An 11,836-nucleotide genomic window follows, 5' to 3' on the forward strand; every position below is an offset into this window, starting at 1 on the left:
GTCCGGCAGAAAAGGACCTGGGGGTGCTGGTCCGCAGCCAGCTGAATATGAGCGAGCAGGGTGCCCAGGTGGCCAAGAAGGACAACAGCATCCTGGCCTGTATCAGGAATAGCGTGGCCAGCAGGACTAGGGAAGTGATTGTCCCCCCCTTCTCAGCACTGGTGAGGCCCCATCTCAAGTACTGTGTTCAGTTTTGGGCCCCTCACTACAAGAAAGACATTGAGGTGCTGGAGCGTGTCCAGAGAAGGGCAACAAAGTTGGTGTGGGGTCTGTAGCACGTGTCTTATGAGGAATGGCTGAGGGAACTGGGGTTGTTAGCCTGGAGAAAAGGAGGCTGAGGGGAGACCTTATCACTCTCTATAGCTACCTGAAAGGAGGTTATAGTAAGGTGGGGGTTGGTCTCTTTTCCCAAGTTAGAAGTGATATGACAAGAGTAAACGGCCTCGATTTGCGCCAGGGGAGGTTTAGATTGGATGTCAGGAAAAATTGCTTCACTGAAAGGTTTGTCGAGCATTGGAACAGACTGCCCAGGGAAGTGGTGGAGTCGCCACCCCTGGAAGCACTTAAAAGACACAGAGATGTGGTGCTTAGGGACATGGTTTAGCGGTGGTTTTGGCAGTGTTAGGCTGATGGTTGGACTCAATGATCTTAAAGGTCCCGTCCAACCTCAACAATTCTATGATTTTACAATTAAGTTCTACTTTGAAAAACAACAAACAAATAGGGGAACATGAAGTACGGAAATTATGAAATGCACATACACCAAAAGGAAAATAAGAAAAGGAATACAACTAGTCCACTGTTACATACTACTTCACCCCCTGCCCCTGTATTCTTTCTATTGTTAATTTAATTGCAACAGTAAAAATGCACATTATAATATTTTAATGAGCCTACAATGCAAGAGTGAAGATGCTTCTTACAACTTTAATGAGGTCATCCTTCATTTCTCACGCAGTCTCAACTTAAATAATTGCATCTCTACCTCAACAACCTCTCGTAAGACCTAAAAGAACAAACTGGCTTATAGCAAGTAGCCAAAAATCAAAGCTCTCCATGTCATACAAACTACAATGAACTTCAAATTTTCCCTGGATTTAAGGTCCTTTTTTGCCCCCCCCCCCCCCTTTTTTTTTTAACAATAAAATCTTACAGCAAATATGTTCTAACAGCAAACAGATTATTATGTGTGTGTTGTATACACTAGGTAAATATGCATTGTATAACAAGATGAATGGAGATCTACGGAGTAAGCTTTTTAGCAAAAAGACTGTGTGGAGCGAAGTAGGTTGTAAACCCTCTTCAGAAGAAAATATTCTGTAGCCTGATCTAAAGCATCGTTTGCCATTAATGGATTCCCAGTCCAAAATTTACCAACTTGTCAATGACAAGAATGATTTCCAGTCATAGAGGCAGGCACTGCCTTCATTCTGAAGGCAAAAAAAAAAACCCAACCCCAAAACCCCACAGACTCAGAGCTAAAATAGAGGGCTAATCACTTCAGAATTCCCTGATGCTACATACACTGAAAAGAAAAGCAACTGCACTCCTAGTGTAAAAGATCAAGCATATTATCGATTTCTTTCTTAATCAGTGCTGTGTGCCTTCCCTATTAAAAACATCAGTGTCTAAGTGAATAGTCATTGCATAAGCCTGAACATTTATACAGCCTGAAAACGGTTCTACAGCATGACTGTCACATTAGCTGCGTGATTTTTTTCCCTTACCTGAAGAAGGTCTTTTTGAGCCAAATCCCATTTCTTAATTCCATTATCTCTGGATCCACTAAAAAGGTTGTCTCCCATAATAGCAAGTGCTTCGATGCCATCATAATGAGGAGGTTCAAAATTGTGTGTAGGACTTACACTTCCAAGAGCCCCTTCAGTCACATCGAACATCTAAAATAAATAAATAAATGATCAGATATGTTAAGCAAAATTATCTGCCATCTAACCATCTTAGAAGACATTGCTGTGAAAAACTTCACAGAGAAAACTCAGAAAGTCTTATTACAGGCCACTGTATCATGATGTATATTTGACAGAATACCAGAACAACTCCTTTCTCCTCTTCTACCTCTTGCCTGAAGCAGAAGGCTTCACTGACTTTAGAGAAGACTGCTCTGGGAAGAAGTGCTACTACTTGGTTATGAAATACACAGTATCTTCACAAGGAAGAGCCTATCTGTGTACTGTGTGGTGGGCTAGAGAAACAAAGCTCGTGACTGAGTATGGGAAACACGACTCACACTGGGGGAATTGTACAGGCAGGTGCAGGAAGACGCATTAATTTATTTTTCTGGACAAGGTGTTTTGGCAAGGGTTGCATACCATTACATGCTGATGCTTTCCATGGACTAGACACACCTCTTTCCTTACCTGTGCTCCAAGAATGGGGGCTTAAAATAGATTCTTTAAGTGAGGTCATTTTAGCAATCTAAGGCATAATCCACCCCATCAGCTCTTTGTCCCTAGACAAGCAGTGTAAGCAACCCTGTTTCATTATGCATTGTAGCGAGCCAGAACTCATCCAGTTAGACTGAGCTGAGGAGGAACAGATGAGCTTTAACTTTTTGAACCACTACCTCTGTTTCACAAGCAAATGTCAGACTTCATCCCCTATTATTTGCTCTTCATTGACCTTTTAAAATGAATAAGCTTGGCAGTAAAAAATGGACCGCTTGGTAGTGTAAAAGCATACCTGAAGTGAATTAAAGGTATTTTAAGTTACAGCATTCAATTAACATGTATCAGTTCCAATTGTAACAAAAAAGGTCAATGATACACCAGAAAAATTAGGGACTTAAGACAGCGGTGACTAATATTCCTGGCTTAGTTGACAAAATAGTAGTTTCCTGCAGCAGGGGAAAGCAGTATCTGTGACCAGACCTGCTACCCCCAGCGGGCCTACCCACATGGAGAGGCACTGAGAATTCCCGAACCGCTGCACTCACCATGCACATACAAATCATTTGTACTATCCAAAGCAGCTTGACAATTTACGGACGCCCTCACCTTGCAGACCAGCCATTACTCTGCAGCACATACTCATGGCCAAATATCCGTGGATATACTAGCAGTGTATGTCAAGAAGCAGGCAGCCCCGTAAGGATTTATGTAGCCTGCCCACAGCAAGGGAGCACACAAGAATGGCAGAAAAACTTCTGACTTTTGACAGCTCTGTTTTCCAAAAGCCCTTTCAACCTCCTTGCTTGTCACATGAGTTGGAACCATGACAAACTTGCATTACATGATCACATTCTGTTGTCCCCACTGAGGTCCTACACTCATTACTGTGCCAGGATGGTAGCCCTTAACAAACCCAACATTCTGAACTGTGCAGAGAAGTAAATATTCCAGTGCCTCTTCTCTGTCGCCCTACTGCTTAAGAATCCTCTGGTGTCTAACCATAGGACTGTTGACAGGATTCAAATCCATAGCCCAAACCATCAAGCTATGCACCTGCCTCCCAGGCAATCTTCTGAAACTGGCCCAGTGCACAGCCAACCGTCCAAGAATTGCAGGATAATGTCAAAAAGCAAAAGCCGAGCTCAGTGAGAAAGCTCACTTGGGTTCTGGTTCCTGCTCCACTCCCAGTCATGTTTATATACCTCTTCCAGTGTGCAAGAAGTATAAAGACTAGACTGAAGGGCACCCCCTCACAAGAAGCTAGAGTATCTTGCTCATTTTCTCTTTGGCCTCATGAATCCCACATTCTTTGCAGTGTGAGGGTCAGCTTTATGGGGAAGATGATGTACAGTTCCCATAGTCTGGTGGTTTGGGCATACTCCTGAGAAACAGGAGCTTGTAGGTTCAAATATCACCTGGCTGAGGTGCAAAAAGGGATAAAGGGAAAGAAAACAACCACACAAAGAAACACCCAGACAGACACACCCACCCCCCAAACAAACAGATTCCCTACCCTTGAGTGAATTAATCACAATGCAGAGCAACCTGTGTGCTAATGAATATACCACATAGACTGGGCACATTGGCTGAGATGTGCTGATCTCTCTCCTTCCCCCCTCCAGAACTCCAGTAATACTTAAGCAAGAGCCTGGGCTAGACCCCATTCTTTTCTGTGGGGAGCACACAAAGTGTCTCTGCTGAGGCAATGAGGTCTGCACTCCAAAACAGAGGCACTGACTTAAGTAACATTTAGCTTTTGAAAGTATCTTAAGAGTAGGTGCTATGAATATTTCTCCAAGACTTCATACACCTGATGTCCACCTTACTGGGGATTAAGAAAAAGTTTTACTACTACAGACAAACATCCGAATAAAAACAGTACTGAAGTGATAAGAGTTTATTAAGACTGAACATTATTCATAATCTATAACTGATGAAAGAATTCCCATTTTGGCTATCAGATATGGAGATGTGAGTTACTTCTGCTGAAGCCTGCATCCCATGCTGATGTGAAGAGTTAAAATAAATAAGCAAATACTAACAGTTTACCTTTATATAATGATCCTTGGAACCAGTGACAATAAGATCTTGTCCGTTGGAAATTCTATCTACAGTAAGGCACATAACAGGACCCTGGTGACCAGTTAGCTTTCCTGTAGACTGAAATCTTCAAGAATAAGAGAAGAAATGAGGATTTGTTATTTTTTCATATATCCTATGCAATCTGTAGTGCAGTTTCTGCCAGAATGGATCTTTTTATTTTCCCCATGTCTTCACTATTCATCCCATGGTTACGTACACTTTATTGCTCATACATAACCATGTGTAAATGTTAAATCTATGTTAAATGTAAACAAAAGCTTCTACTTATGTAAAATAAGAATTTAAAAAATTTTGAAGTAAAGACAAATCAGACCCCTCAAAGTATTCTCTATTTTGAACACACTCTTTGGGTGCAGGTTCTGTTTGGAAAAGTGCTATTACAGTGTGGCTATCATACCCCATATTATATTACATTACATCAGTCGGCTTTCATCATCTCAACAAGTACTAGCCAGGATTCATGCATCTGTCACCTTACAAGAATATGTTTTATAGACCCTATTTTAAACAAAACCTAGAGCCTATTTTTCCTTTGAATGTGTTTTGTCCTTTCAACACTTGAAGGGGGCTTTTAAGAAAGATGGGGACAGACTTTAGCAGGGCCCATTGCAACAGGACCAGGGGTAATGGTTCTAAACTAAAGGAGGGTGGATTTAGATTGGATAGAAGGAAGAACTTTTTCACAATGAGGGTTGTGAAACACTGAAACAGCTTTCCCAGAGAGGTGGCAGATGCCCCATCAAGGTCAGGCTGGACAGGACTCTGAGCAACTTGATCTAGTTGAAGATGACCCTGCTTATTGCAGGGGCGTTGGACTAGATGACCTTTAAAGGTTCTTACCAACCCAAACTATTCAATGATTCTATGATTTTTCCAGTCATTTTTACTAAAATGTTTTATAACTTTAACACGAGGAGATCATGAGCACCTCCATTATCTCAGTAACCAACACAGCATGGATTAGTTGATCTGTATCTTGACCATATTTTGCCTAGGTTATGGACATTAACGTAAACAGGCAACACTGCATTAACTTTGTATGCACATGTAACCGCCGAAAGAACATTCTCTTCTGCTGGCATTCAGTACCTTTTCAGGTCCCACATCCTCACTGAGTTTCCAGCAGCCGCATAGAGGAATGTGCCAGTTGGATTTAGTGCAATCTGATTGATCTGGTTCTCTCCAGCTGGGATAGTGACTGTTCTGTTAGTACTTCCTGAACACACATCACCAGGCATTGCCTGGCCTGAAGACCTTAGTACAGGGAGGAAGGAGGGGAGAAAAAAAAAAAAAAAAGAAAAAAAGAAAAACAGACTCCCTTATTATGCATTCATAATAAGCCAATTATGAATATTGAACATTTGATAAAACACTATAGGCATGAAGGCAAATTCGTTTGTGTTTCCATGTATTACCAATGCCCTACAATGACTTAGCCTGAACACAGAGAAAGCCTCTAGCCCCAAACAGTGTACTTAAATTACGCTGCACTGCACTATTGAATTAAATCTAATATTTATTTATTTTTATTTAAAAGTAAGATTCATTTAGACTCTTCACATTCAAGGCCATACTTACGTCAAAGTCCGAATACACTTAGCAGAATCTCTGATGTCCCACACCTTGATGTAGGAGGTTGAGACTGTGAAGACCAGGCTAGTGTAGTTGCAATATTTTATAGAAACAACATTATTTGGATGACCACCCAGAGACATAATCTCTTGTCCAGTTACCAGATTCCAGACTTTACAGGTACGATCTAAATAAACACAAGCAAAAAGGGAGAGGAAAAAAAAAGAAAAATTAAACAAACAAAACCCCAAAGAAACACCACAGAAAACAGATTTTTCCAAAATTCAATTAATTTTAAAAAGTCCATACATTCATTTGCACTCATATATAACGATCCGTTTTGGTAGGCACTTTTAAAGACCTATTTAATTAATCTGTTTTTGTAGAGTACACATGGGCATCATCTACCATCATGAAAAATAAGCAAGGTTAATCATTAAATATTGTGTAGACAATATGCACATTAGGTCCCATAGCATTTTAAAAGGACAAAATCCCATGTCAAGCCCAAACTGTCAAACAGTTTGAAGGCTGTAAAGTCTGAATGATGGCAGATCAAGAGAACTGCTCAATTTTTAATTCAAGGACTCTTCATCAAGCACATAGTTCAGGAGGGGCTTTGAGCCTCAGCATGACGGGGGACTGACAGCCAAAACAAAGTTACAAAGACGAGAAGTGATCCAAACTCTTTGGTGCTTTAGCAGCCTCTGAAAATCCCAGGGTAAGTGCTTTAGTTACAGTTTTCATTCAGTAGCAAAAGAATTTAAATACTGCAACCTTTTGTGTACTAAAGGCCCAGATGCCTAGAAGTTCTCAAGACTTTTGTAACACAAGTGGTGTCCACACAGGAAACTCTCCTTGTTGCACCATGTCTGTATCACTCTTTATATTTCAGAAGTACATTTTTACTGGAATAAGTACTGGGAGAATAAAGAGAAAACTTCCTGTGTAGGCAGTGTTTATAAGAGCACAAAGAAAGTAAGCGTACCAGGAACTTGTCAGCCACTTTAAAAATCCCAACTATCAAGACCAGAGCCCAATATCCACAATGTACCTGAAAGCTTATTTGCATTCCTGAATTGGCACTCTCTGTTAGTGTTATGGCTGTCAGTGAGCTAAGGCTTTCTGCTTCAGCAACAATTTCCAAAAGACTTAACTTTAATTAAACTGCTGTCTACACTCTTGTACTCGAGTACAAGCATACTATCAAAAGTTTTCCCCTCCAAAAATATATATGAAAAAATACTTCCATAAATATAGGAAGCTAGCATGTATCAAGAGCAAGCAAATATTTGCAACATCTGCAAGCACCCCTACATTAAAAACAAACAAAACCTTTAAAACAAATCTAGATGTAAAATAAAAAAAAATTAGAAACTTTTTTCCTCCACATAGCCACTAAATTTAAAATCTCAATACAAATTAACCAAGCAATATTTACAGAAGCTAAAAATACATCCTTTTTTGCATTTGTATCCACTTGCACAAATGCTAAAATGTTGGCTTAAAGCTTATTAGACCAAAAGTTTGCCAATTCACTGTAAGAACGTGTCTTGGTAATGTTTAACAGCCAGGTAGTAGAATAGCCACAGAAAGCATACCTTTCTTCAAAAAGAGTATTTCTACTAATTTGAAAAGTTCATAGAGTGGCTGTGCCATCCAGTAGGGACCTTAGTGATGACTAGATCTGGCCCCTCTCACAACAGCCATACAACTCTTACACCCACAAGGGCCAGGACGAGGTGGATAGGGGAGGCAGAAAATAACCCTAGCTCTCCTCAAAGTATCAACTATGGCAGAAGAACCTATTCAAAGTCTGTAGGTAGCACAGCCAAAGATTTGCTAATTTCCACCCCTACCCCTATCCTGGGGCTATTACTTTGCATTGTACATCATGTGTGCACATGTTTCCGTAATTGGTTCCATCATATCACTCAACAAATGTTAATGTTATTCTTGAGAGTTACTTTTTCCACTACAAATAAACAGCCAGATACTACCCATTGGAATTATAAACCTGTAGATAATTACTGCAAATCTTTCTTCAGCTCATGTTGCAAAATGGATTCTCACACTCTTCCAGTGTGTTTACAGCAGTAAGCACAAAGTGAGAATTTCACAATACCCCAAGATGTCAAAGCAGCCTCTGCAGGCAACACGGATGCATGAAGTTTGCCTAACCTTTAGATCCAGTAAAGAGAAGATCATCAGTTGCATCAACACAAAGCACAGCCTTGGTATGTCCTTCAGCTGTATAGATACACTGAAGCGGGGATGATCTGATGCATTTTGAAGCAGGGTATGGATTAATTATCCCCCTAAAGAAAAAAGAGAATGTGAGTTGGGTGTAGTAATAGACACAAATCAAAATATTTTACTTAAACATAGGGAAAAAAATTAATCTAATTTTCTTGTATGGGCAGAACAGCTGAATGCCTTTCATAAACTATGTAAGGATTTTTACTGTTTACCTTCAAAAAGTGCCAACTCTGGACTGTCAATTAAAGGAAATCACATACAAAAACAAACAAATGAAAAACACAAGATGCTGAGTATTGGGTATATGGGAAAGTCTGCGTAATACTGAATGAACTAGGATGCTTAGTGCTCCTGGATTCATAGGACCAACCTTAGGGCTGCAAATTGCATAAAGTCCAGTTAGTCTAAATGGTGTCTCAGAAAAATGGAGCAAGTGTAGTGTTGCTGCCAATTCCAAACTTAGCAGGCATTTCACATCAACTGCCTTCTATGGACAGGCTTGGAGAACTGCTGCTAACTTTTGTGCCTAAGTGAGGTTCCTACTGCACCCTGTACCCAACACCACACTAGTACTAAGGCTAAAAGGGAGTATGGCTGGAGTACAGATGGCCCAGAGGAATCTTCCTGGGGATTTGTAGCTAGTTCTGTGGTGATGCCAAAAGACTAACTCAGCCTGAAAGACAGAAAGAAAGAAGGAAAAACAACAACAACAAAAAAAAACACACAAAGAAAAAAGTCACAGTTCATCACCAAATAAAAGTTAGCAGTCTAAAATCCCACGCATACAATTGCACACACACGGACCCTGCTGATTTATGTTAAGTGTAGAAAAGCCTCAAGGTAATGCCCACAAACATGCAACACAATGCTGTGACCTAACCAGCTTGCAGTTAAGACTCACTGTCGTGTTCTTCTGGGGATTACACACAACTGTGAGAAAAGGGAACTAAGCCATAGCCCTATGTCACAAAAAAACCCATCAGATGCTTTAGGAAAATGTAAAAATTCTGTAATATTGTCCAGAAGCTTGCTACAGGGAGGAAACATGCATTCCTGATGTTATCTAACTTTGTGACAATTACCTGGTTTATCTAGTACAGTCTTAGAAATTATTATTTTTACACATTTTTACTGCTCAGAACATCTTCATTCATATAATTCATTACTCCTCCACAATCCTTTTACAGATTTTACTAATATTATCATTGCCTTAAATTGTTTGACATTAACTTCCTCATTTTGGAAAGGCATTCACCTTTCAATCTACACTGTTTTCAAGAATACAGGAACAATTTACTTTTAAATTATTGTAATCATTAATTTAGGTGTCTATACTTTTGTTTTCTAACACCACACAAACCTAATATGGTTTTGTCTGTAGTATTCCCCAGTGGATCATGCTGTCTCTAGACAGAGTTATTCCTACTGCAGTTCTCACCCACTTGTTCCCTGGACAAGCCATGTCAAATACATGTCCTGGATCTATTTATCTACCTATGTGCAGTGCTCTGAAATCCACAGACAAAAAAAAATGCTATGACTGCTACAATAACCAGACAAAGCCACCATCACATTATTATTAGACCTTTGACTGCCCTTCTCTCGATAAATTAATTTTCACCAAAATCCAACATGAACGGGGACATTTCCTTCACCTCTTAAGCCACTGTGCATTCTGTCAGAAAGACATAATGAAAAACCTACTAATTTTTATTTACACTGGGATTTAATTTTTATTGACCAAAGCATACAACTGAAAAAAGAGACAGACAGAAGCATATAAAACCTAAGAAAATGTCTGCTCCTCTTTTTTTTTTTTTTTAAGAAAACAAAGAGAAAGACTACATCTAAGAAAAGGTTTATATCATACTTAATTAAAAAAAGAAAAAACCTGGCATGCTCCACAATAAGAACACCCTAAAAAAGGAAAAGGGAGACATGCTTGACCAAAATTTCAGATTTTAAAACTTCTGGCAAAAGTAAAAGATATACAGTGCACAAGTATCAGGAAGATTCATGCAGCAAAATGAAATTTCCTAAGAACTGGGATAACTTCAGTGAGAGATGCCAAGAAAACAGAAAAGAGAAAGAGAGAGTACCTGTGTACCTCCGACAGAGAGGAATCACTTTCATCAGACCTACAATCAACAGTGGTGGAATTGTGAGGAGAAAGAATATAGGTATCAGCAAAGTAAAGCCTCCACATGAGAACAAACAACAGCATGTCCAACTCAGAAAAGCAATGCAAATCCACATACAGTATTCAGCATTGCTCAGGGTATCCTTTAAACTCATGATAATGAGGGGAAGAATAATAATAAACTTAAAATAGCACTCTCAGCAGCAAGTTACACTGGTAGACTGTCTCCGCCCAAGAAGCTGAGTAACACCAACTGATCCATTTCTCATTTCCCAAACTTTTTTGGTTTTTTACAGAAGTGAAGGCAACGAAGTAAAAGAGAAGATGGGTGCATAATTTAACCTCCATAACATAGTGCATGTGAAAAAAATCAAAAAGAAAAAAGATTTCTGAACGTCAATGCCTGTTAAGTGTAGAAGAAAGATGTAAAGTGTTAATCATTAAAATATCAATATTAAATGTATTGATAGCCCACTGAAATAAGAACAGCAATTTGCAAACAATCCTAAAATCCTTCACCTCTTATTTTCAAAAATGTTTACAAATAAAAAACCAAAACACACAAGAAAAAAAATCCCCCCCCAGACATGAACATTTGCAGTATGTCTTAAGATGTCCTTCATTTTCAACTCAAATCAAACAGATTCAGCAGTTTCAATTTGACTTCAAAGTCAGTCCAGAGAAAATGGAAAGGGTTAGGTGGGAGTTAGCAATAAGATAAAAGTAACATAGCTAAGATAAAGAAGTTACAAGCACAGTTAAAATACTGAAAACCTTGCAAGCTACTGCTTGGATATTCTGTAGACCACTGAAAAAACCCAAAAGTTATATAAAAAAACAACAACATAGACAGATAAGAGCAATTTCTTGTCTTGCTACAGTCAGAACTAAAGGTTTATTCTGAGTTTGAGTTATGGTTCATAAGCGCTGAATGGCACTAGTATCTGTAGTGAAACCTGCAATAAAGATTTTGCTCAAGTCAAGTCCACTGCAATTTGGAGTAAGGCTCCTACAGGAACAGATGCCTAACATGCCAGGAAACTGAGCTCTACTTCTTCTAAATGAGGTATGAATTTCACCTGCACCTCCAGATCACCTCCTAAAGTCAGTCTGTTCAATAAATCGGATAATCTCTGAGCAACTGTGCTCTAGTCATTTCGACATCCCACCCTCTGGGGTGCTGTTGGGACAGCACTCGGAGCAACACAGGAGTAACCAAATAACTGTCAAAAGAACTATTTCCTAAATTGTCAGCTAAATCCTACTTTCAAGTGTAAACACTCACACAAGTTCACATACATCTAAGAATTCTACCGTTCTTTTCTATTTTGGGTTTAAAACTACAAATACAAAA

The 11,836-nt window shown here is 39.3% G+C and overlaps 1 protein-coding gene across 1 annotated transcript in view; it reads right to left on the minus strand.

Moving 5' to 3' along the window:
* The window catches only part of KIF21A (kinesin family member 21A), a 62,455-nt gene that overhangs the window by 5,134 nt on the left and 45,485 nt on the right, over positions 1-11,836 (minus strand). Inside the window, exons 29-35 of the mRNA XM_009883227.1 lie at positions 10,442-10,526; positions 9,244-9,255; positions 8,265-8,401; positions 6,090-6,270; positions 5,601-5,765; positions 4,458-4,575; positions 1,728-1,898 (exon numbers count right to left, since the gene is read on the minus strand). Of these exons, the coding sequence (XP_009881529.1) occupies positions 1,728-1,898; positions 4,458-4,575; positions 5,601-5,765; positions 6,090-6,270; positions 8,265-8,401; positions 9,244-9,255; positions 10,442-10,526 (869 nt within the window). The remainder of the gene's footprint in view (positions 1-1,727; positions 1,899-4,457; positions 4,576-5,600; positions 5,766-6,089; positions 6,271-8,264; positions 8,402-9,243; positions 9,256-10,441; positions 10,527-11,836) is intronic.

This window comes from Charadrius vociferus, unplaced genomic scaffold, assembly GCF_000708025.1.
Source record: "Charadrius vociferus isolate BGI_N301 unplaced genomic scaffold, ASM70802v2 scaffold363, whole genome shotgun sequence".
Lineage (NCBI taxonomy): Eukaryota > Metazoa > Chordata > Aves > Charadriiformes > Charadriidae > Charadrius > Charadrius vociferus.